This window comes from Oenanthe melanoleuca, chromosome 2, assembly GCF_029582105.1.
Source record: "Oenanthe melanoleuca isolate GR-GAL-2019-014 chromosome 2, OMel1.0, whole genome shotgun sequence".
Taxonomy (NCBI): Eukaryota; Metazoa; Chordata; class Aves; order Passeriformes; family Muscicapidae; genus Oenanthe; species Oenanthe melanoleuca.
Window position 1 is genome coordinate 24,971,142 of NC_079335.1, and position 25,370 is coordinate 24,996,511.

Here is a 25,370-nt window from a genome sequence, read left to right on the forward strand (position 1 = left end):
ACTTCTCCACACTTTTAATTCATAATGTAAATGAGATTTCCACACAACATTTATTAATTGAAGGTGATTCTTATCTGCATTCTAACGGGCCAAGTTAGATGGCTGCAAATGAGACTTGCAGCTGATTTCTCCAATGACCTTGGTGGCAGATATATAGGAATTCACAGCTGTAAGAACAAATGCTGAAGCTGTGAAACTCAACTCTTAGGTAAACAAACTATGTGATGGGGAAAAGTGTCTGCAGCTCCTCAAGGCTGTTTACCACAGATCACTACAGTATCTATGATCAAATGTGTGTGACCAAGACTTCTGCACTTCAGCAGTCAGTTTTGGAACAGTCCAGATGTTCACTTCTTAAATGCAAACTGAAACCCTGAAAGCTGGAAAATTGCCTGAGTCAAAGAGCCTTGACAGGATGTGATGTGGTTAAATGACAGGATTTGCAGTTCTAATGCCTGCTCTTTTTTCATTGTCCCTGCATTTTCTGCTCCTTCACATCAGTCTGCCCTAATGACTTAATGTAAAAGGCACATTTCTTAGTGCACAGTTTGATAACTGTGCTTGAAACAGCCTTTCACATTGTTAACCAGTCAAATTCATGCTTTCTTTTCAAATTCTGTATTTGAATCCCTTCTGGTCTGTGTTCTTCTGCAACATCTTCAGCACCATGTTAGTGACATTGGGAGTGGCTCAGAGGCTTTCACATCCCTGTTTTCAACAGGCTGTTTGTCCTATTGACAGGACTGGCACAGCTGCAAATGGACTACCGGTGAAAATGGAAAAGTATTCAGGTGCTGAATTCATTTTCAGTTAGAATTGGACACCTGAATAACCAGAAAATACTATCCAAAGCATTTTTTGCAGCAAGCCTGTGAAAAAAAACACAAAAAAGACATAAAGAACACAGATTTTTGTCTAGCATGTTCAGTATTTCCTCCTGTTTTAAATACCCTTGGAGACTTCATTGTTCTTGGCATCCTGTTTGAAGGGGATGCTGTTCTAGGCAGGGAAGCTTTAATTTTGTGTAAGTGATTATTTCATTTTGTCTGAAATAATGGCATGACACTTCAAAAACAGTTGTGAATAAACCTAGGAATTCTTTTGCTGCATACAAACAATTTTAAGCTCCCTGCAAGATGCTAGAGAAATAATTAAAGAAGTTTGGCAAGTGTTTAATAGTACAGGAGCAAGGTGCACACCAGAGGGCTGTTTTTGTAACTCTGTACTCAGGTTTACAGCAGGCAACTGATCCTCATTTCAGTGGGTACATATGCCAAAGATGCTTCTGCTTAGACTCATAATCTGGCAATGCTGAACATTATTAACAATATTTGCTGGATGACTCATATCCAGGCACCAGCCCTCCACTCACAATAAGCAACCAAAGCATAGGGTGAGGCAAATGCATTTACATCAAGTCAGAATGATAATTCTCAATTTGCTTTCTGACCACTAGATGCAATCCTTCTACCTGTCCATATCTAAAATGTTCTTTACCTAAAAAACCTGAGCTATTTTTAAAGGGCTATTACACTGAGCAATCCTGATCACTGAAAAGTTGATCATATCTATTGGTCAGTGAGAGAAAAATAAGCAAATTCACATGAATGAACTGAGGCAAAAGTGCTTATTCATGGTATCTCTGAAAGTGATCCAAAATGTAGAATTGCAGTGCTCTAGTTCTGCCCACTACAGTTAGCTGTGCACTGGGCAGCCAGGGAGGAGGAAGGCTAAAGCTATTCCAGCCCCATCCACTGCTGTGGGTGCATGGATCCATCCACTGACCTGACACAGGCTGTTCTATGGGACAAAAGGCACCTCTAAACAGAGGAACCAGCAGAAAGTCCACATATTTTCCCTGGACCACAAGAAGAGGCAATATCTTACAGAGCATGGAGTCTGAAACATAAAGCAATTACTTTATTGAAGAATCAAATGCTATATAAAAGACTTAATGAGCTAACTTCATTTAGGAAAATTATTGCTGTGAATTATAGCTGGAGATTACACTTTCTTCTTCAGATCTCTCTTCATTCTTAGATATGAGAAGGATTTATTCCAAAAGCTTGAATTAGCTATCTTTTCAGTCCTGTTTGCAAGTCTTTTTGCTAAATTTGGTTTTCGGGGTGAAAGTTTGAAGCTAGTATTGCCTATTGTTAAGTAGAAGCATGCAATTTGTGAGTGAAAGGAATTAAGCCTTACTTAACCTATGCAAGAGTAACTGAACAGGCATCCATGGACAATATAATCCAAAAAGCTGTGAGGTCTTTGCAATATGAAAAAGTGAGATGGTGCACAGGTTCAGTCAGCAAAATGAGGTGACTGTTCCAACACTACTGAGGGCATTTTGCAAAGGAGTCCTATGTGCACACTTCCATTTTAAGAATTTTCTGCCTCACAGCTCCTTTACAACAGCAAACAACACCTTTTGTTCAGGTTTGTTCAAGGTTTCTTACCACTGGAGGCAAAACTGTTCCCAGTAGGATTCAGTGCTGCAAAAAACTCAGGCATTGGCCTCTGGTCCCAGAAAAGGGAGAGGAGGAAGAGGGAGCAGAAGTGGGACAAAGCTTCTGTCCCTGGGGAGACACATTCCTGCTGCTCTTCCAGCCCAGATCCATCCGGGCTGTGCACTCTCTGGGCTCCCAAAGGCAGCAGCCAGCTTGGCTCTCTGGCTCTGACATGGGCACCAGGGTCACAGCTCTTTCACTATCCCACATTTTGTGCCACTGAGTAGTTGCCTAGCTTGCTCAGCTCCAGGCTAAGTGATAACTTCAGAATCACTTACTGCTCTTCCTGTGGCAGGACTGAAGGAGAGAATAAAGAGTTTTTTTCCTGGCTAAGAATTAATCTGAAAAATCAACCCTCAAGTCCTTTGCATTCAGCAGTGATTCACAGGGATGCAATGACTACATAGCTGACAAGTGTTAATCACTGCAGCTCTAACAGCCTTGGTGTTGCTAAAAGAGGCTTAATAATGCTATTAAAACTCGTGGCATATGCTAAAATTTGTAGAGCACTGTACAAGGGCTGCAGAGCTATGATTTTTTTGCAGAGTCTGAATGACACAAACCTAAATGAGGAAATGAGATGCACCATCACAGTGGCTCTTTTGCCAGAGAGAGCAAATTTCAGAGTTTTCACCCCATGGGAGGGATAATGTTTCAATTTCTGGTTTTGTCACAAAATTATGTTTTTTAAAAAACCACAAAACTCTCAGCTTAAATTATTTGTTCTTAGACAAAATAAAATGTTTACTTTGGTTTCTTACACTCTTTGGAAATGCACAGGAGAAGGCAATTCCAAAATGTCAGAAATCAAGTGAACAAGGAAGGAGGTCAGCTTTGTGAGCAGGCATCTTCTTTTGGTGAAAGAAAGGTGCCTATAGTTTAAGAAAGGGCAGGTGACATTGGAAGAGTACAGTTAGGGAGAAAATTAATTCAGCTAAAGAACAAATTGAGTTAAGTTGCCCAGAAATGTGGAGAAAATAAAAAGCTATTTTAAATATATTAATGGCAAAAGGCAGCATAGAAATAACATCAGCCTGTTACAGGATGAAGATGGGCACCTCACAAACAGGGACATGCACAAGGCAGAGGTGTTTAATGCATTCTTTGTCTTCAACACAGAGGATGGACCACTGCCCTGAGCTGGAGGACCATGGCTGTGAGAAGAATAAACTCTCAGTGGACCCTGAGCTTGAGTGGGATTCGCTGCTCCAGCTGGGTCCCTGCAAATCTATGGGACCTGGTGAGACTCATCTAAGAGTCCTCAGAGCTATCTGATGTCATTCTAAAACCTCTCTAGATGATTTTTGAGTGGTATTGAAACTCTTGTGGGTGTCTGGGAAACCCAGATTATGGAAAGGACCAGGGCTCCAAACTACAGCTACCATTGACCAACGTTTACTGCAGGGAAGCCAATGTTACCTGCTGCAGAACTGACCTTAAGTCAGCTCCATTTAAAGGCAACTGAAAATAGTCATTACTATTTGATTTTTTTGCTAAGAGGGATTGCCATTTGTTTCTGCAGAAGGATGAATTTCACATTAAAAAATAAACACGTATATGGAAAATTTCCAAGCAAAATTCTATTTGCAGCTTGTCTGTCTAACCAGAGGATCTGTTAGCATCAGGATTTTGTAAATCATTCTTGGTGAACTTGTTTTGATCAGCTGTGAAATACTAGAATGTATAATCAGCTCACTCTGACCAGTACCTTGCCTTCGTCTATGTGCTTCATTTCCAAACTGATTTCTATAGCTCTGTTCTTGAGAAATCTATGTTAAAGCCAATAGCTGCATTTACATGTCTTCTATTAACAAACACACCTTCCTGATGCCAATGCTGGACCATGTGCCTAAAATTCTAATTTTATTTAAAGGAACCAGTTTTAAAAAATGGTCAAGCCCCAATATATTATTTTCCTTTTGCAAATTTGCATTCAAAAATATCTCTTAAAAAATTACTCAACTGCAGTTCACCTAATTAAAGATCCTGTCTTAGTTATATTGTTCTTAATTAAATTTATTTTCCTTGTTTTACTTTGAAGTTAATTGTTTTTTTTCTGTGTACTTGTATTGAACTGTGAAAGATCAGCAATAGCATGAGACTTAAATATGCCTTCCAATTAAAACAAAAGAAAACCATCCAAGGCAGAGATAATTAGTACACTTAGAGTACCCTTAAGCTACTGAAGACGTGTCATTATTAAGTTTGCAGCTAGAACTTGAAGGAAGCATTCTGGCCCATATAAACACACCTTTCATTTTAGTTTCAATGCACAGTGCTGGGCTCCAGGCTCATGGGTTCCCACAGCTGCAAGGATTGCTAACCAGCCTCTTCCTCTCAACATCCAATTGTCACCTTTTGCAGTTTGCTGCCAGGTTGTCTCTTTTGACCCCAGGGAGGAACTAGGGCTCTGCTAGTGAAGACCTGGGCAGGTGGGAGGAAGGTTTGTTCACTTTGGGGATGAGCCCTCAATGTAGATGTCCATATGTGTGCTGGCTGTCCAACCTCCCCTGCCAGGCAAAGCAGCCCCAGTGTGTTCAGTGCAGTTGAGAGGGTTTAACAAACAAGCTAGGAGTTTGCTGGAACCCTGGAACTGGAAATTCTGGACTTTCTGTGCTGACAGGCACTGACCCCCAGGAAAATACTGCTTTTGACCTAAAGCTGTGGAGAAGGCTTCCAAAATTGAATAACACTGAAATCACTAGTGTGGAGTTTAAATAGAAGTGTGTAATATCACATGGTGAAAAATCTGGAATTAAAGATTTTAGAATATAGTAATATATATGGAATGAGATGGGGGTTTTAAGGCAGAAGTTTCTTTCTTCTTCACCTTCTTCATAAGTCTAGGTATGATCTTGTGTAATTGGATAAAAAATTCCACATTACGAGTCATGGATATTTGGTTACTAGGTTAAAAGTAAAAATAATTTAGGTGTCCATTCTTAATTAAAAAAATTAGCCCTTAAAAGGCCTTGTAAAGAAAGAAATGCATCACCATTTTTAACTTGTTAGCTAGAAGTGCTGTAAAACTCACTGTAACATAAAAAAGAATTAATAAACAACTAAATCCAAACAAAAAAAAATACAATTTCTCAAACTTTTAATCCCAACTCTAGCAAAAAAAAAAAAACAAAAAAACAAAAAAAAAAAAAAAAAAAACCCAACCATGCAATATAGAGGATGAGACTCAGAAATAATTTGATATAACAGACATCTAGTGTTGCTTCAAATGCTTCAAAAGCATTTGTCCCACCACCCATGTCCCCACTACTTCTCCTGTGTTATCCTTTCCACCTTGGGCTGATTTTCCTGTGAACAGTATTATGTCTTAGGTGCCAGTGACCTCCCAGCCCATGAGGGAGCCTCAGACCCCCTGACACCCAGGATGCAGGTGTAGATGTGTCTGCCACATCCATCCCTGCATCTGCTGTGCAAGCAGCAAGAAACCCTCCCCAGGTGCCCAAGGCTCTCTGATCCTCACCAAACTCATCTCTGCCTTGTGCACAGTTTAACTTGCACCACACACAAAGGTTTAATGGGACCTCCCTATCTCTGGGAGGCAGCCTGTGCCCTCAGTAGTTCTAGCACCCCTCCTACCTTGAAGCTACCACCCTGACTAAGGACTTCATTCTACCAATGAGTAAAGAGAGAAAAATAAGTCTGATTCCCCACGGAGTCCTGTGAGTCAGTAATCAGTGAAGCATTTAAAGCTCTATCTCCAGCAGTGCTGCAGACTAAATCCCCTTGAGACCTTCTGCATATCTCCTAGTTTGTAACTTTGCCAAATATTCTCATTATCTTCTGACACCTTTTCCCAGAGGATGCCATTATGCTAAAACAATTTCCATGGAAGCCATGAGTGGGGGGAGGGAAGGGCAAGGGATAAGAGTAAAAGGGAGGTTACATTTGCAATGACTTCTGTGAAGGCTCATCCACTAAACAATTAACCATGTCAAGGACCCTTGCTCTTCTGAAACAAGAGCTCGTCAGAGTTGACATTAAAATTAAGTAGGAGATTATTTAGCAATGAAAGGAGTTGTAACAGCCTTCACTCCTTTAACCACCAATTCCAAACTTTTCCTGTACGTTTTTCTCCATGTATAAAAAGACCTGTGCTTCTGACCTCTTTCTCTACTTTCAGTAGAATTATTTGTAAACAAAACAGCTGTACTTCTGCAGAGCTTCCTTAACTGTGTTTCAACACTGTTTTACATAAAAGATAAAACATTTTGCATTCAGTTAATAACAGAGGATGTGGGTCTTCAGCTCTGAAATTGCTGCAACCTGCAGACCATGTTCTCCAGACCCTCCTTGTCAGCACGAGGAAAGCCTTTGCAGCACTCACATTTGCTCCAACAGCCTTTTCCCATTGCTCCCATCAGCCCTGCAGAGCCTCACCGAGCACTGTGAATTTCAGAGCTCAGACCAGGGGAGGAGAGAGGGCTGAAGAACCACACTGGGTTTCCTTCACCCTCACAAACCTCCAAAAAGGTTAACTCAGATTTCAAATACAGTGTATTGAGATTTTTTGAAGTGTTAGGACAAGCACTGAAATTACAGATGTATAACATGGATGTCATGTCAAATATTTGTGAAATCAGGACACAAAGATAAGCTCTTCCTCTTGCCCCTTTTCTGCTCACAGACGTGCACTCATGTTGGTCTAACTCTTATTCTAGCTCCTGCTCAAGAAACTGTAAGTATCTACCTTGGCCTCCTGCTAAATTAAAAAGAGTCTAAGATGTTGACCAGATGCTTAGAGTATGTTTATATTGGGGCTACCTGCAAAACACTTAAAACATTATGAAAAAGGGGAGGAAAATCACTGTACAAACTGCAGGTTGAAGCTTAAGTCACTGCTCTTGATTTCTTGCCTATATTTGTTTGGCTGTGTTTTTTTTAAGGGTCTTTAAATACAAGACACTACTTTGCAATAGAAAAAATGCATGCTAAGAACCTGGAGATGTAACAGCCTAGACCTGATCACTTCTGCATCAATGCAAAGCCTTTCCTTCCACTGGCACAGTGAGGGCATCTGAGTGTGGACCCTCCACAACTGCTCCTTTATGCCATTTAATTGTATGTGATTGCCCAAAAGTTTCATGAGACCCTGGAAAGCACAAATAGAAATGACTCTTAGTGGCAGTCAAATGCTTAATCAGCCTTCAGCTTCACTCTGAAGTACTGACAATACTGGAAACTGCACTGACAGAAGACTGGTTAACTGCTACCCCCCTAAAGCAGTCACCTTGCACTAATTACCTGTCAGGAATGCTCATTGTATGGCCTAATCAAAGCTTACCTTCAAGAAAGGTAAAATATCATAGAAAAAAAAATAAAAGGAAAAATAAATTCCTTTTGGTATGGATAAATTACTTCACACAGTTTGGTTGTCTTATGCATTTGTTTTTGGCTGCATCCGAAGGAAAAAGGAATGGAAGTTAAAAAATTCAGGCAATCAATTTGTACACTGTGTTTTTAATGGTATTTATTTAATATTTCAAATGTTATGAAACGGTATGAAGTAAAACCAGAAAAGAATAAATTTCTTAAATAGAAAGAAAAATAGTATACATGGAAGTACCTTCACACACTACAAAATATATGTCCAAATTATGTACTGAGGAAATACCCTCAGCTAATGCAAATTTTCAGTGAAAGCAATGATCTACCCTGAATGAATAACCTGTACTTTAGGGTCTAGAAACATTTAAATTCATCCTGTCATAATAAACTCTTATTCAACTTATGTCTTGGAAACTTTATGTGTCAGTAACTAATTCCTACTCATCTTTTTTTTTTTTTTTTTTTTTTTTTTTTTTTTTTTTTTTTTTTTTTTTTTTTTTCCGTGCTGATTGTGCACTAATTGACTCTTCCTTTGTGAAAGGAGAACACTGACTGCTTCAAACACCAAGGTACAGCCATCCTAGTCAGTCAAGCAGACACAACCTGAATTACTGGGAAGTCAAACTCTCTGTTATTTGCCTTGCTACCACACTGGAAATGGTAATTACTCATTTCAGCAGTCTTCCACAGCCTATCTGCTTTTTGAGAAGCATGTTGCATTAGCTTGGATTGGATTGTCTTTTTGAAAGTTAATAATCTAAATCTCACTTCAACAAGACTGACATTAGGACCTGTGTAATAGTGGGGTTTAATACCTGCCTAATTTAGTTCCCTTGGCAGTGTTAAGCCAGTGTAAGTCTTTCATGCTTTGAATATTTTATTGAAAAATTGCAGCAGCATAGCTGAAAAGGGAATTCAAATTGCCTGAGTTTGTGGTGCATGGCTATCACCCCAAGGCTACATCTACTTTTTCATCTCCAGGCTTTAAAGTACGCTGAGTTGTGTACACAGACAGTGAGGTTTCGAATGCTGGCAGAGCTAAAGGGTTTAACACAGGTGGAAACAACCCAAAGCTGATTACAGAATCTTGAGATAGTCCAAGAAATGAACTGAGGGATCATGGCATGCTTCCCTAGATATCTGTCCTAGGCATTTACATGTAGTGTAAATCACTGCATAATCCCAATGCTTACAAAACATTTCTGGGATAGGGAGCTACAGGCTGCAATTTGTAAATAGTGAAGAGAAGCAGAAAAAAGATAAAAGATTTGCCCAGAGTTTGACAGTGTCTGCTTTTTAATTGGGTAAGAAAGACAAAATAATCTGGCAAATCTCCTCCAACTAGCTAGAAAATTCAGCAGAATTTTTTGCCCTCCTCTACTGAAAACCAGCCATAAGCTATTTATGAGTTGCACAATTTCCATTTAATTTCCTTGGATAATTTGGAAGTGAAAACATCTAAAAATAGACGGTGTAGGGATTGTTTGATATGTACATGATTCTCCTAATGCTTACATTAAAACACTTCCCAAGGTTCAATGAACATTTTGCTACTTTTCTTAGCTAGCTCGTTAATTTGAGACATTTTACATAACCTGCCCTTTTCAGGAGATGCCAGTGAGTAAAGTTTTTGCCTCATTATATCTGCTTCATGAGGTTTTTTTTTTTTGAAAGCTATGCTAACAAGGAAATTACATTATACTGGCCAAGCTGTCTCTCTCTGCTATATCCATCTGATATTTGGCCTGTGACACCTTGCTGATAGGTTTCTCAAAAGCCTACAAAGGGGTAAGGGAAAGCTTTTAAAACGTATTTGCCTCTGTTAAATATCAAGCCTGGTAGGCCATTTTTCAGCTGCAAAATCACCCTAAAGTCTTTTATCTCTTAAAGACTCCATGAAAAAAACACTCAAAAACCTTCTTGTTGCTGTTTTAAATCCAAGTTTCAAGTATTTTTTCTTACCCATATCCAGGTTCTCCTCCTGTAACCAATGTTAATCCATCAATACAAAGCACCCTTTCTTCAGGTTCAAAAAGGTGATTTAGTAGTTGTCTTAATCTTCCAGCTGCTCCATTCCCTGAAATCCAGGAAAACTGAACCCTTCACAGCATGTATTCTATGACTTTTATGCCCAGATTTTTGCCAGGCTTTTTCTGGACAGTGAGAATTATGTCTCTCTCAGATGGCTGCTGTGACAGTTTAATTATCTATTTTCAGTTAATAGCAGCAGCATTCAGAAATTGCACCAATTCTTGCCTACCTATCAGGAAGAAAAACATAATGCCATCCTCACTTTTCTACATATTTTTCAGATTTATATATTCTCTGTTAAAGAGAAAACAGTGTACAAATAATAATAATAAACCTAAAATATTTTACAAATTAAAAAAGCTTTACAAATAAAAAGAAATGAAAAATAGATGTAGAACATCTGTAATTTTTCTTAGAAATCTTGATTAGTATCAAGAATTTCTGCCCTTATCAGGATGCTTGCAGACAAATGGAATTATGGTAAAATAAAACCACTTTTGCAGATAGCTGAAAGCTGTATGAGTGAGTCTGGCTCTGAAAGAAGTTTTTGACTTTGAGTCATTTGAACCATTCATTGGCCTTCTTGGCCATAAGGGCAAGTTGTTAGCTCATGTTCAACTTTGTGTTCACCTGTTATCCTTTCCTGCCAAGCTGCTTTCCAGCTGGATGGGCTCCAGCATATACTGGTGCATGGAACCATAGAATCATGGAATTGTTTGGCTTAGAACAGACCTCTAAAACCCTCGAGTCCAGCTGTTAACCCAGCACTGCCAAATCCCCCAAGTACCTCCAGGGTGATGACTTCCCCTCCCTGTCATGAAGTTCCTGTCAGCTTATTTCCCTGTGGCCTGGGTAAAGGCAACCATAATGGGAATATCCCAAGGGATTGCACCAGCAAAAGTTCCATGCCACCAGTCAGGATGGCTTTTTCAGCTCCTTACTATATATAATTTCTTCATTTATTTTGTTTTCTTCTCGACATCTGCTCCAAGTATTCATCTCAGTATGACTCAGTAGAATTGAGAAATTCACATTTAAGCCTGTAGGAGACCTCAGCTCCTTTTCTTTCCATGGTGGGAAAGCATCCTGTTCCCACCCTGTGTTCTCAGTACCCAAATCACATCTATTGGAATATGCAAATATTTCAACAAGTTTTCAAAACACTTCAACAGTTTATAGCTATATGAAACAGCCTGGCTTCCCTCAAGCAGCTTTCTACACAGACTTGTTTCCTAAAATCAGCCTGATGTCTGTTTTCCACTCCCAGGTACAGAAAATGGTGCTGGAATTGTAAGAAAGGGGCACTTACTCTGTATTTTGTGTATCAATGGTGAGAAAAAGGTCATGCAGTTCTTCTCCACTCAGAACTCCATCAGCAAAATAAGCTTTGAATTCATCAAAGGACAGTTTCCCATCATCTGAAACAAGGAGGAAAATGAAATTAACTTAATTTCATTCACGTTTTTTCTTATTTACTTCATGCAGTAGAAGAGGAAAGTATTAAAAACCTCTAGATCTTCATCCTAAGTGTAGAAAATTGACATTTTAAATTCAAAAACAAATTGTTTGCTAATTAAATTGAACTTAACTAATAATTTATCTAAATGGATAAATTATTATCCATTTTTGCATGAAAGCATAAAAAATACTTTTACAGCCTAGCACTTCATAACTTTTTTGAGTAGCACTAAATGTAAGTTCACACGTTTCTTTCTTTTCCTTCAGTAACATACTGAAGCCCTCATAGGGCACTAAATACTGTAGAGGACAAAATTAAGATGATCTACAAATAAGACTAATCTACAAGGTATTGTGACTTTATAGTGGTGAAGAATCTATTATAAAGGCAGTATCTAATTTCTGTGACTACATGCTGTAATACAGCAGGCAGATTTGAAGAGTAAGAGCTGAGAAGTTTCCTTCTTTTACTTGCTATTATTTCATAATTTCTTTGACTGGAATATATGGCTTCAGATAGCTTGAAGAGGCTTCAAAATTGTACAAATTAAATGCCTGCTTCAACAAAACCATTTTGACATGTTTAATATGAAAAAGCAGATTGTAGCTGAGATGATCATCATTACAATCAAAATAAAATGTCAAGGCCTTCAAGAGCCAGAAACCAAGATGGCACAAAACTGCAGTGAGTACTTAGGTAAGAATCTAAATACATTTGCCATTTGGCTCTGGTTACAGAGGAGCAATATCAAAATATTGAGCTGAGTGTTCTCACAGTCATGCTTCCTTTTGCTCTTACAGATACAAATCAATTGCTTAATCAAACCACCTCTGCAGCTTTATCCTTTACTGGGAAGGCTGATATGTATGCAAGTTATAACATACTCAAGAAACTAGTGACTTTTGGCAACTTGCCTGAGATAAACATTCATTTACCTAAAGAACAGCCTGGGGTATGGCACAGAATATTAAACAAGTCTATTTCAGTCCTTCAGGATCATTGGCTTTATCTCAATCCAGAAAACCACTGATCCACCAACAGATTGGGTACTTTAGCTATTTTCTTTAAATTTGCCTTTTGGTTCATTGCTGTTTATTCTTAATAACATTCTAAATGTTATTGACATTGAGTGACAAATCACTGAGATTGTTTCTGGCAAAACACAAGGACTTTTGAACCTGTTTGGTACTTACAGGCTTCATATTTCATAGTAGTTATTTTTACTTAAAAAAAAAAAAAAAAAAAAAAAAAAAAGCTCTGATTGTCCAGGGCATTTCTCTGATTTTGTATAAGTGTAACTGATTTGCCAGAGCAGCTGAGGAGGGCACCACTGCCAGTGGCCATCCTCGTGCTTCCTCAGTGCTCAGATGAAGCTCAGACCCAATGCTGAACAAGTGCTCCCTATGCTGTTAGACAGCTTTTTGGGGTTTTTGGTGGTTTTTATTTTTTTCTCCCCCTCCACCCCCAAGTGTCAAGAATAGCTTTTATTTTAAAGGCTGTGTCACATGTCCTCAGTACCACTGCCCTGGGCACATCTCACTGCCCAGATACACGACATCTGGTTTAAGCACTACAGAGCAGCAGAGCAAAAACCTTTATTAGAAATCCTTCAATCCTTGCCACTGGCAAAGTGACAGGGGAAGGATGAGTAATGAAAGGCAAACTTCCCTGAACATCTCATCAGGGAAATCAACCTTCAGCTGTATTTGCCTTGGCAATGTTATTTAAGAAGCTGTTTTGCAAGACTGGGTTGCTTTTCTCTGTCTTCTCTGAGATTTTTCAAAAGAAGGCCTTCTTCATAAACAAGCACAGTCACCTGCTCTCCTTTGTCTCCCAACTGACAGACAAATAAATAAAATGAAAATATAAACAATAGAATGGATCTCCCCTTGCACTTGCAAATTTAGAAATAGATTCACACAGAGGTTTACAGGAGCCTCCCTTCGGGTTACAATTGCATTCTCACATTTATTTCAGTAAAATTCACCTCTCTACTGAACAGATGCTTTTCTGAGTAAAATATGCCCAAGGGATATCCCCCTGCCAGTCTGCTGCAGAAGCACTAGTACAACCTCCAGGAAATGCTTTGGATAGCTGATGACTTCAGTAGAGAGCAGCATACCTGACAGAGGAAAATCACACCCACACTCTGAGTTGAAAGGTGATTTCAGTGAGTCAAAAGGTATGGAGTGAATAATGGGCAAGGGCACAGATGGATTTGGAGTCTGTGTGCACAAACAAAATGGCAAATGGTGAAGGAAATTATAGTGATGTAGAGAAGAAGGATGTCTCAGAGATTGCAGTAAATGCTGGAGGACAACGAAACCTCTTCCACTGTTCCCTGTTTTGGGCATCCCGTTAGGATTGTGAGGCATTCTCAGCAGTTAAAAAATAGTCTTTTCATAGCAGGAGCCACATCAGATGGAGCTCACATGGCTGAATGGCAGCCCTAGGGCTTCTGGCACTATTAAGAGCCACATGTAAGAGTTTTTGGCAATCGGGGGGGAAACCACACTTAGCTAGAGCTCATCCTGAGGTTCACCTCAGAGGAATGTGATTTGGATAGTCGAGCCCTCAGAGCTGTCTTGGCCCAATCAGGCAGTACCAAGCTTGCCTCCAGGCTGGCAGCATCACTACCAGGGCAGTGAGAAGAAGTTGTTTAGAGTCTGGGGGCTCTATAAGCACAGATCTCTGCCCTTGTAAGCAAACAACTAGCAAAGGCAAGAGATAACAAGTGAAATTAATAAATGGAAAAACTCCCTGTATAGCAGAAAGTATTTATTCACCAGGAAGGTACAGTCTCAGGAAGGGACTGGGAAATTACAGTGCTCAAAGTCACTACTGCCATGGGAAAACCAAGGGTCAAAACACAGATATTACAGTAATTATGCAGAGATAGACACAACTGGCATCACCACCAGTCCTTTATTAGAAACCTTCTCATGCCTTCTTTCAATGAACTTCTCTGAAACTTTCAACCTATCTTCCCACACACAGACCTATTCAGGCCCTAACATTCTCGATGGGAGCTCAGTTTCTGAATCTCTTGTGGGTGTTGTGGCAGCCCTTTATGGATTTCTGAATCCATCTGCCTTAATGGAAGCGAAAGCCTTCAAGTGTTTCAGGTGAGGCACAGCTGCCTGTGTGGCTGGAGCAAACACACTGTGAATGTGTGGCTGTGGGTCCTGCTCCCAGCTCACTGCTCCTGGGGACCTGCCTGAGACTTGGCCTTTGGAAGGAACTCAGTCCACACTTGCTGCAAAAGGTTTGGGTCAGATTACTCAAGTGCTATAAGATATTGCCCCATACACAGAGAAAACAAGGTAGTGTTGGAGGGCACATCACAGCAGACATAGATGGACTGAACCAGATGCAAAAAGGCAAAACCCACATGGTTTATTGACATATGGCACACAGACTGGAATCAGACCAAGAAAGATCTGCCAAAATAACAAATCTCAGTGTGCCAAGGCAACCATGCTAATAATATCCACTAGATCATTCCAGTCATAAGGGCTGCATCAAAAAAAGCTCAGACATAGATGAAGGTTTAAAGAGTCTGGGCAAATGCACTAAGCTTTTATTGACTCTGATCTGCATTGTATGTTGATATAATTAGAAATAAGGAGTTTTAGCCATTTTTCCATGTTATGCTGGAAGAGCTTCACACAAGTAACCAAGTGATTCCAAAGCTAACAGGGAGAGGAGCTAGGTTGTTTCTATGGAAATATTTTTGGGACTCTGGAGCACAGAGTCCAGCTCTACAGCACTTGAAGGACCCAGAGGGGTGGGGTAGGGAATCCCACCCCAGACTGAGCCTGGGCTCTGGATCAGGATGCAGGGATCTGCAGTGGATCCAGATGGTCAGGAAGCAAACAACAGTGTAGGGAGAGAGCATGGGATCTACTCCAATGGTCTTGCCTTACTGATGCATCCACTGAGTAACTTGGGAGCTTAAATCAGGGATGTTACAATGCAGAGAATTTCTGTCCTCTGGCTTCTGTTTAGAAAATGTGCTCTGCAAAGTAATTCACTAAATTAGTAGCAAAAACATGGCCACTTTGGCCCATTCAGGCCCAAAGCTTAGGAGATACTGGCCTAGATAAAAATGCTGAATCCAAGGACTGGCATTCTTTGCTTTGGTATAACTCAAAAATTTTTCTCGGAAAAAGTTTAACCCACTAAGTGGCAATCTTGAGAGCCTGCAGGCCAACAACAGTTCACTTCAGGGAAGATTCAAGAGATCCCTTTCCCAAGATACCTTCTCTGCCTCTCAGAGTCATATTCCCTTAGTCCTCTGGCACAGTATAAAACTAGCACTCTGGTAAACAAGCTAGAGCCAGTGGGAAGTCACAGTGTGAGGACTGCTGCAGTGAGGAAGCTTTGAACCTGTCAGAGCTCACCTACTCACAGAGAGCCAACACAGAGGGTAGAACACTCACCTGCAAAGTCAGTGTTTACTCTGCAATGGCACTGCCAATAAATAATGAATAGGAAAACACCTATTCTGACCTCTACAAAACTGACTCTGGAGTAGGCATTGCAAGATTTCCTCCTGATGATCATACAGGTGCAGTTCAGAGGAGTTTTGGTGATTCTCTGGAAATCTTGCTGGGTCACTCAAAAGCCTATGATCTGTGAATCAATCCCTTTGGTCACTGACACCAGTGAAAGGGACAGGGTGCTACTGCTACACTTGCCTTATTTTAAGGAATCCTTTATTTATGACCCACAGTTTTTGTTGGGCCAATGTCTGTACAGTTTTAGAGCTGGGCTGAAATCCCCAGATTATTGTAATCAACACACTGCGTGTATTATCATGGTATTTTATACAGTTGAAGAATTCTGCATTTAAAATCCTGGTGTCCCTGTCTATATCATGGACATCAGGGGTACTGAATGAAAGCATATGACAGAATGCAAAGATTAGCCTCATCTAAATATTTTTCATTTTACAGACCCTCATTCAAATACATTTAAAAATACATATATTTTAGTGGGGGAAAAAAGCTTTCAATGAGTGCTTGTTTGAAATGTCAGAGGAAAAAAATTAAACCTGACATAAATGCAGTTATTCTGACATTAATAAGATTCTGTTGCAAGTCTGCTGGTTGTTTGATATTCAGGTTTGTCAGTCTATGGAGCTTTAGTCTTCTTTGTTTAGTCAGTTTTTAAAATTTTCTCTCATTTGTTTGCAGTCATTCCTGACTGCCTGAAGCATACTGTTTACAGTGTTCCTTATGGTTCAGGTTTTTTGGGTTTTTACAAAAATGTCTGCTTCTGTACCAGATATTAGCAATGATGTTGTTACCTTCCTCTTAGGAGCTTTAAGAATGTTTGAGGCATAGGTTTTACTCAGTGCTTTTTCAAAGCAGCTGACTTGTATTTGTAAATCAATGAAAGCATCTATATGCAAACCATCTTTTCCAAACCTGTCATGTTAGAGTTGCCCTCCTTAGGGCTTAGAGGTATCCAAGAGCTTAGGGGCAGGATCTGTTATGTTTGAAAGAAGGCCATAATCAAATGCCAATTCAAATTTTGTGGAGGGACAGCTGAGAGGTCCTCCAGGGCTAGGAGTCTCTCCCTCCAGGTTTGACTGGATGGAACTAAAAAATGCCAAGGAGAGTCTCAAATGCCAGAGCATGCCATGTTTCCAGAGCAGAGAGGAGATCCAGGGCTGGAGATGATAGACAGGCTCTGGTAAAAGGCAAAGGCAGTGGTCCTCTTCCCTAGAGGGATGGGAAATGACCCCTACCACGATGCCAGTGAAGTGTGGCACTTTTCTCTAGTTATTTTGTGGTGTTCCTTGTCTTTGTGTTGAACCATCAGTGTTCAGGCATCTTCCCCATGCTGGAGGAAAACTTACTCTTGCAGCTCAAGGGTTGCATTCTCAGTAGATTATTACCCTTTTTTGCCCCCCCATCTATTTTGACAGTCTGTTTGTGATTTGGTTTCTGCAATGAAGTCTGCATTTGAAATTCCATTCCTGTGCTAAGAGGAGGGAATTCTGGCAGGAGGCAATTCTAACTGGGCACATGTCACAGCTGCATGGTCAGAAGAGGCCCCTGGGTGACATTACCAACAACTGATATCATTTCACTTGACTGCAGGTCACTGCAAGGCTAATGGGGTGCCCACATCCCTCCTGGCTTATCAGGGGATAAAAGAGACACCTCATGCAGACAAGCACACACAGGTGCTGCAGTCACACATATGTGAGGCAGCCACTGTTGCTAGTGATATGAGGAAAGTAAATTTTTTTTGTTGGGGAAGACTGGATTTGGCAGTTCCAGTTTCCCATTTTTCTTCACTCCCTCCCTTGCAGGCTAGAGACAAGAATTTACTTTTCGAGAGGAAATTAATGAATTTGATTTTGTTTTAAACAGCAAAAGAAATTAAACAAATGAAGATTTTTCCTTGTAGCTGGATTTTTAAAAAAATTAGTTCTGTGAAATCCACATGCTTTCCTTTGAGCACAGGGATCTCTATAAAGTAAACCTGACCAAAATTTCATTTTAACACACAGACCTGAAACTTCTTTCCAAAAAGGTCAATGTGCAGCATCTCACCTTTATGAAAATGCTTTTTTCCCCTCAAGATTTTCTGTTGCTTTTGTCAATATTATGAACCATATTGTTCTCAAAAATCCTTCCCTATGCCTTGCTCTCCCTTTAAAAGATCATATGACCTTTTCATTTATGGGAGGTGTATGGGTCAACTCCCCAAAAAGCAGAGCTGCACAACCATGAAATAAGAACTACAGATAGAATTTATGAAGCTGATCCTCTCATGGAATCTCTGCAAAGCTGATATTTCCAGAAACAGGACAGTAACAGAATGATATATGTACCTGGGCTGGCAAAGAAAGGAGCCATGTGTATGACTTCATTCACATGGCTGTTTGCTAAAGGGCTTTCTTAATTTAACACAGACACCATAAATTATTGGAGCATTTTTGAGTACCAGCAGTTCAGCAGAATTTCTTGGCTCTTTTAAACTCTCCTTTTATATTGCATTTGCAAGAATATTTGTCTTTCCTTGCTGTGGAAGGCTTGCCTGAAGTCCCACAAATTCACAGTAAATATGCTTATACAATACTCCTATTTATCAGCTCAATACATTTTTTTGGATCTATTTTTTTCCTTGCTGTGTAGCACGAATCTAGTAAAGTTTTTGGTGATATTTTCTCTGAAAGAATTTTAATCTCACAAAGTGAATGAATAGAGCAGAGAAGGTTCTATTAAAAGTACATGGGAGAATTTTAGAGGGCTGTGTCATGGACAGTAATGGAGTATTTGTTACTGAAAGCCAATAGTTGGTTTCCTGTAGCACAGAGAGGTGACACTGGAAGTGTAAGTGGATGGTCATTAACCAAACCTAATAATTAATGGTGACAACAGTGTGAGCATTCTCAGTAAGTGGTCAAATATCCAATAACCTTTCTGAAAATGTACTTAACTTTACAGCCTTGAAACACATCTCCCTGTCAATGTGGCACAAGCCTGTGCATTGCTAGATTAGCAAAGTGGAAGTCCCATGGGCAATGGATGGTTGAGCGAACACAATCAAGACCTAAAAGCTGAAATAATTTTAAGTTCATGGACTTAAATTAATAGAACTGAAGTGAATGAACTTAGCCACTTTTCTGCCAATAATATGTTGTAAGAAAACCATATACAGGTAGGAATACCAGTGACCAAGGTCTCTGGGGCTGATACAGTTTTGTATTGTTCTGGAATAAGCAGGTTTGTCACCAATACTGGGAGCTGTTTCCCCTATTTTCATAGCAATGTATAGGAATGAGATGTGGGAAACCCAAATGAGGACTGAAGTGCTCCTAACCACCAAAGTGCTGTGGATCCATCAGGGCTGGGACAGCCTGAGCCCAAAATGCAGGGCAGGGACACAAAGCTCTAGGGTCTCTTTTGGACTCCAGAGAAGTGATGAATTCTGCTCTGTACCATGTGCTCTGATGTTGTTGGATACTGCTGGGAACCAGGGAAAAAACAGCCTTGAAGCCTTGGGTTTTTCAGCCTGCTCAAGGACAATAAATTAAAAGAATGATTAATACCTGTTGTTGATCACAGAGCCCTACATGTTCTACATGATGTTTTGCAGAAAGCATGTTTTCAAAGAGGTGTTGCCTTCTTGGACCAATGACTCTTTTCTATTCTGTTTTGTACTTCCCTATACAAGTGTAGAGTTTCTTTGAATAAAGCTCTCTCTCTTTTGCTTCTCCATCACACGAGGAGCTATGCTGCATTATCCTTTTTGCTGCTGTCCTATAGCCAAAATGCACCACTCTGACCCTCATCCATCTTCAGGGCAGATACACACACATTATCCCAGACACCATGAGGGGGTCTGAGGGGGATGCCAGCAGAGCTTTGCAGTGGTCAGCAGGTAACTAAGCTAGAGATGCACCACTGCAGGTGCTGGAGTCCTCCCCATGGCAGCCCTCACCCTGGAATTCAACTGGCACCATCACTGCCCATGCAAACCACTGGCAGGCTGACTGAGGGACAGAATAAAGGAAACACTACCAAAAACTCTCACAGTGATGGATTCTGTGGCTCCTGAGCGCTCTGAAGGAGGTCTTGTGGGATGTGCCTGTTGCTGCACATGAGCTGGGGCAGGAATAGCAGCCAGAAGTGGGCTGTGGAGGTGAAATTTCTCTCAGCAACAGCAAACAGTTATTCAGCATGCTCAGATACACCACCAAACTGTACAGCAGCCACTTGCTGCCCAAGAGTTCCTCCTTGTAAGTTACTATCACTGATTTTCTCAATGGTATCCATTTACCTTCTCTTTATTAAATGCACACAGTATCTGTTTTCTGAGGATTGACTGGACTGGGAATTACTTGTCAGGGTTAAACCTTTCTGATCTGCGGGTTTGACATAGTTCAATGTTTCCCTTGTTACTATAAAAACTTATGACTTCTGTGCTATAAATATGTGACTTGGATTCAAGGGTTTATTCTTCCTACTGACACACTAAACAAATAGAAAAACAAGTCTGATTTCTGGATGTAGCCTATAGTGATTTAAAAAAGTAGTGTGATGGAGCTACTAACAAATACTTCAAACCTTCTTGAGTCAGTCTCACTGGAAAACACCCACATGCACCCAAAGTGCAAATCAAACACAAATGTCAAATTGTGAAAGCATAAGATCTGTCCTTAATGAAGGGAAGATCAGAGTACAACATAATACATGGCACTGAATCTGCAAGAAACATAAAATGACATGAGGAATGTCTGGTTTTTCTGTTAGGATGTTTAAAACATGACTTAAAACACTGAATTAATGAAGGATTCTTTTTTCCAAAGGAAGGAGGCAAGGCATGTGAGCAATCTTACCATTCTTGTCTGCTCTTCTCAATATCTAAACAAAAAGAGAGACAGAAAGAAAACAGTCATTTTTTTCTTTTGTATGGGTTAATAACAAACAATGTTCTTCTTAGTACATATTTATAGTTTGGAGTCTACATCACATTTTCACAAAGCTGCATAGAATTTTAAAGTTCTTAATGTGTCTCCACCCTTCCCTCAGTATTGCTTTTTTTAACTCCTCCCTTGCTGTGTGCACTAAAAACCAAGACCATAACAAGAACCAGCTTTATTTTCTAGTTTGTTTATGGATTACAAGGATGATCAGGCACAAAACCTGACACCATATGGCTACCATGATCCTGGATTCAGGTTTGAGAGAGGTGGCTTAAAGAAGCAGAGCAAGAATGATGGCTGGGGGGATGTGCTGGGCATCTGAGCTGGTCAGAAAGGCTCGTGGTTGGTGTGGGTGGAGGAAGCAAAGGGATAAGTCAGGAGAGGAGCTGGTGGCACGAAGGGATCAGACTTGGTGTCACAGGCTACTTCAGCCTGAATTGCAATGGGGAGGCATCCAGGAAATGCTGCAGCAAGTGTAGGCAAGGGAAGAAAGCAAATATTCCAAATGTAGTTTCTATTGCTGCTGTGACTATCAGTGAAGTGTTTCAAAATGGGCATGTATATTTTTGAGAGCTGATAGCAATGGAAACATTTTCTGGTTTATTAAAACATTAGTAGCGTTTAAACAGCTTCTCCAGCACATGCCCTGACTGCTCTGCTGCTAGAAGTGAAACCAGACAAGACTGTTCCAAGTGCCAGGCTCTGTTGAGAACCTTCATGAATGTTTAGTGCAAGGTGGGGTTGGAAGGGAACCAACAGAGTTGTGACCACATCCAGGACTTCACAGATGGTTTCTAAGCTGAACTTTGCATTGGACCAAACATACAACATATAAAATATGAAATATAATTAGTAAGATTACATTTCCCCTCCCTATTTATCCAAGTAAATCATACACTCAATTTTCAGTATAAGAATTTGACTTTTGAAGGGATGTAGCAGTGGAGTTTGAAGTAAATAAAAATGTCCCATGACCATGGGGGCAAGAGTGGTAAAAGTTTCTGCATAAGTGATTTTAAAAATTGATTTAAATCAATTATTTTATATATTTATTCTTTTATAATTATTATTTAAAGTTTATAATAATTTGTTTTAATTCATTAACCCCCCCCAACCTTAAGGAAATATTAAAATCCTTTAGACACTTGAGAGGAAGTTTGACATAAGACCAGGGAGGAGGTTGCTTTAATAGTCATATATCACTCTCCTTAGGTCTCTCTCTCTGGAGAGAGATTATTTATGAGAGCATTTAGTGACAGGACCATGGGGAATGGCTTCAAACTGAAAGAGAATAGGTTTAGAATAGATGTTAGATAAAAACCTTTAAAAACCCTTCCTGTATGGGTGCTGAGGCACTGGTCCAGGTGGCCCAGGCAGGTTGTGGATGGCAGTGTCAGAGGCCAGGCTGGATGAAACTCTGATCAACCTGGTCTAGTGGAATATGTCCCTGCAATGGCAGGGAGTTTAGAACTGGATGATTTTTAAGGTTCTTCCCAACCCACACCATTTTATGATACTTTAATTCTGTTCCCGAGTATGATCAGGACCTCAGTGCCTGCCCTTTCTGTGCAGCCTTACAACAAACCTCTTGCTGCCTGGTCTAATTTAAATGTGTTTATGTAGGTGGGGGTACTTCACTGAGGAGTAATCACACACCTACACACCCCCAAATATCTAAAATATATGTGACATTAATGTACTCTCACAGCAGGAGGGGCCCCCGGAGTCCAGTTCCTACTTTGAAGCAGGCATGGCTTGGATTTTAGGTTTTCCTCCAGATACAAGAGGAGAATCACAGAAACAGCCTCCCTCCCTCCTAGTCACAAATTTGTGAAAGATATCTGCTTTCCTATAAATATGAACTTGACACTGGTTTAAGAAAATACTAAAAATTAAACAAATAATTTTATTTTTAATTATATTTTCTACTTTAGTGAAATAAAAAGTTTTCAGTTTATCAGACAGTCTGACCATGTGCATAACCTGAGTTAAACTGGAGAGTTGTCTCCATTTAATGTTTTTTAACTCTTTCCTGGCAACTTGGATTTCTCTTCTGCTTTTCTGATGTATGACTGTAATTCTCCCATTTCTTTTACAAGTGGTATCTCTGAAAAAAAATCTGCATTTCCAATATACTTGAATTGAAATAATAAAAGTCAATAAAAGTCTTATTTAAACAATTTCCTGTGGAGGCAAGAGAAATCAGGAGAAGAGCAGATGAGGATTGCTTGAAATAATTTGGGGAAAGGTTGGGGAAGTTGAAGTGGGCATATTAGAGAAAACATCTAGATAAAGAGTCCTTTACATCCATTTTCAGCTGAAACTGTGGAATAACATCAATACAAGAGCTGGTCTGAAGTGGATCAGAGTTGGTCTCAAGATTTGTAGGTCTCACCAAGGTCAGGGGATACTTTGAAGATCTTTGGGTGGGAGTTTGCCTTTTACCAGGATTTGCCTTGGAACAAAGAAATGCTCTGTGCTGCACAAATTTAGACAAAAGAAACTTTACAGCTGCACCTTGTAAGATGCTGAGCCCTTGGTGACAGGCAGCACAGCACCTCTTGGGGGTTGTGTGGCCATCAGGGCACCTTCCTGGGCTCACCCTCAAAGGAATGAGGGGCTCAGAATTTTCTGCACATTGACCTTGGGCACCTCAAATTCAGCAGGATCTAAAGGGATGGGAGGAAGTGCATTTATAGGGTGAGAAACTCTAGTGAAAAGTGCCTCTCTTCCCCTGTCCCAACAAAAACAATAAAATTTGGAGCAACTTATTTGGAAAGAGGAGTGTTTTCACCCAGAACCTCTCCAAGCCACCCCCAAACATGAACCTGCTCTCCTCACACATGCAGCCATTAGAAGCAAAAGGGGAAGGGTAAAAGGGAAAAAGAAAATATAAGGGAAAGGAAAGGGGAAGGGGAAGGGGAAGGGGAAGGGGAAGGGGAAGGGGAAGGGGAAAGGGGAAAGGGGAAAGGGGAAAGGGGAAAGGGGAAAGGGGAAAGGGAAAAGGGAAAGGGAAGAGGGAAAGGGAAAAGGGAAAGGGAAGAGGGAAAGGGAAAGGGAAAGGGATAAGGGAAAGGGGAAAGGGAAAAGGGAAAGGGATAAGGGAAAGGGGAAAGGGAAAAGGGAAAGGGAAAAGAAAAGGGAAAGGGGAAAGGGAAAGGGAAAAGGGAAAGGGAAAGGGATAAGGGAAAGGGGAAAGGGGAAGGGGAAAGAAAAGGGAAAGGGATAAGGGAAAGGGGATGGGGGAAGATCCACAGCCTCACTGGACTTTATCCCCTTCCACCGAGGGAGGAGAGATAGCAGCCCAAGGAAAAAAAAAAAAAAAAAAAAAAAAAAAAAAAAAAAAAAAAAAAGGTAGTGGGGGGAAGTATGAAGAGAAAAGAAAAGGCAAGAGAAAAAGGCAGCACATAACCAAGCAGGTGCCCCCTCCCCGAGCGCTCGCAGGTGCGGAAGGCTGGCTCCGTGCCGCGGTGCCGTACTCACTCACATCGCGGAAGATGCGCAGCCCCGCTCCCCGATCCGCCGCCATCCTCCCGCAGAGCCTGCCCGGGGTCCCTGGGGCAGGGCAGGGCCGGGCAGGGCCGGGCAGGGCCGGGCAGGGCCGGGCAGGGCAGAGTCTGCCGCCGCTGCTGCTCCCCGTGGCTGCGGGAGGAGCGCGCCCTGTTGCATCCTTCAGGCGCACTCTGCCGACACTCCCCTTCTCTCCATGAAAGAAACCGGGATCTTGGGTTCACGGTCGTTTTGGCCGCCTTCCCCTTCAGCACAGCCGCTTTTGGGAGATCTTTCTCAAGAAAGCCACGAGCCGCCGGCCCGCAGGTGAAGTCTCGGCAGTGCGGAGCGGCGATGGGGCGGGGACCGCCAACACTCCGCTCTGCAAAAGCGCTCGGGATAGAATAGAATAGAATAGAATAGAATAGAATAGAATAGAATAGAATAGAATAGAATAGAATAGAATAGAATAGAATAGAATAGAATAGAATAGAATAGAATAGAATAGAATAGGAATAGAATAGAATAGAATAGAATAGGAATAGAATAGAATAGGAATAGAATAGAATGAGGAATAGAATAGAATGAGGAATAGAATAGAATAGAATAGAATAGAATAGAATAGAATAGAATAGAATAGAATAGAATAGAATAGAATAGAATAGAATAGATCCCTACAAGTGGCCTGGCCAAAAATCAGGGCAGCAGCGCTGGTGCTCCTGAAGGAAATAAGCGGGGAGCTGCGGGGTGGACGGGATGTGCCCGCAGGGTGAGGGCAGGAGAGGAAGAGGGTCCCGGGAGAGGGAGAAGGAAAGCTGCTCTGAGAGGAGCCCCCTCCGTGCTACTGCACACCCGTGCCCAGAAGTGATTGCATGGACATCGAGTAACAGCAGCTTTGACTCTGTGCTCCCAGCACACACCACGAGCAGATGGCATTGCAGTTATATATCATATATTACAAGTGTTATACATTACATACTGCAGTTATTGATTACTATATATGATACTATGCTTCTTAAAAAAAATTGGAATGAAGTTTTTGTTTAAAAACACCTTAATAAATGAGAAGCCTCACTTTGAGGCTTGAAAG

General features: G+C 40.8%; 1 protein-coding gene across 1 annotated transcript in view; it reads right to left on the reverse strand.

Annotated features, from left to right (window-relative positions):
• NECAB1 (N-terminal EF-hand calcium binding protein 1) overlaps window positions 1-24,588 on the reverse strand; it is a 51,967-nt gene extending 27,379 nt beyond the window's left edge. The window contains exons 1-3 of the mRNA XM_056485599.1: window positions 24,279-24,588; window positions 20,705-20,729; window positions 11,194-11,302 (exon numbers count right to left, since the gene is read on the reverse strand). Of these exons, the coding sequence (XP_056341574.1) occupies window positions 11,194-11,302; window positions 20,705-20,729; window positions 24,279-24,320 (176 nt within the window). The 5' untranslated portion in view covers window positions 24,321-24,588. The remainder of the gene's footprint in view (window positions 1-11,193; window positions 11,303-20,704; window positions 20,730-24,278) is intronic.
• Window positions 24,589-25,370: the final 782 nt, after the last annotated feature.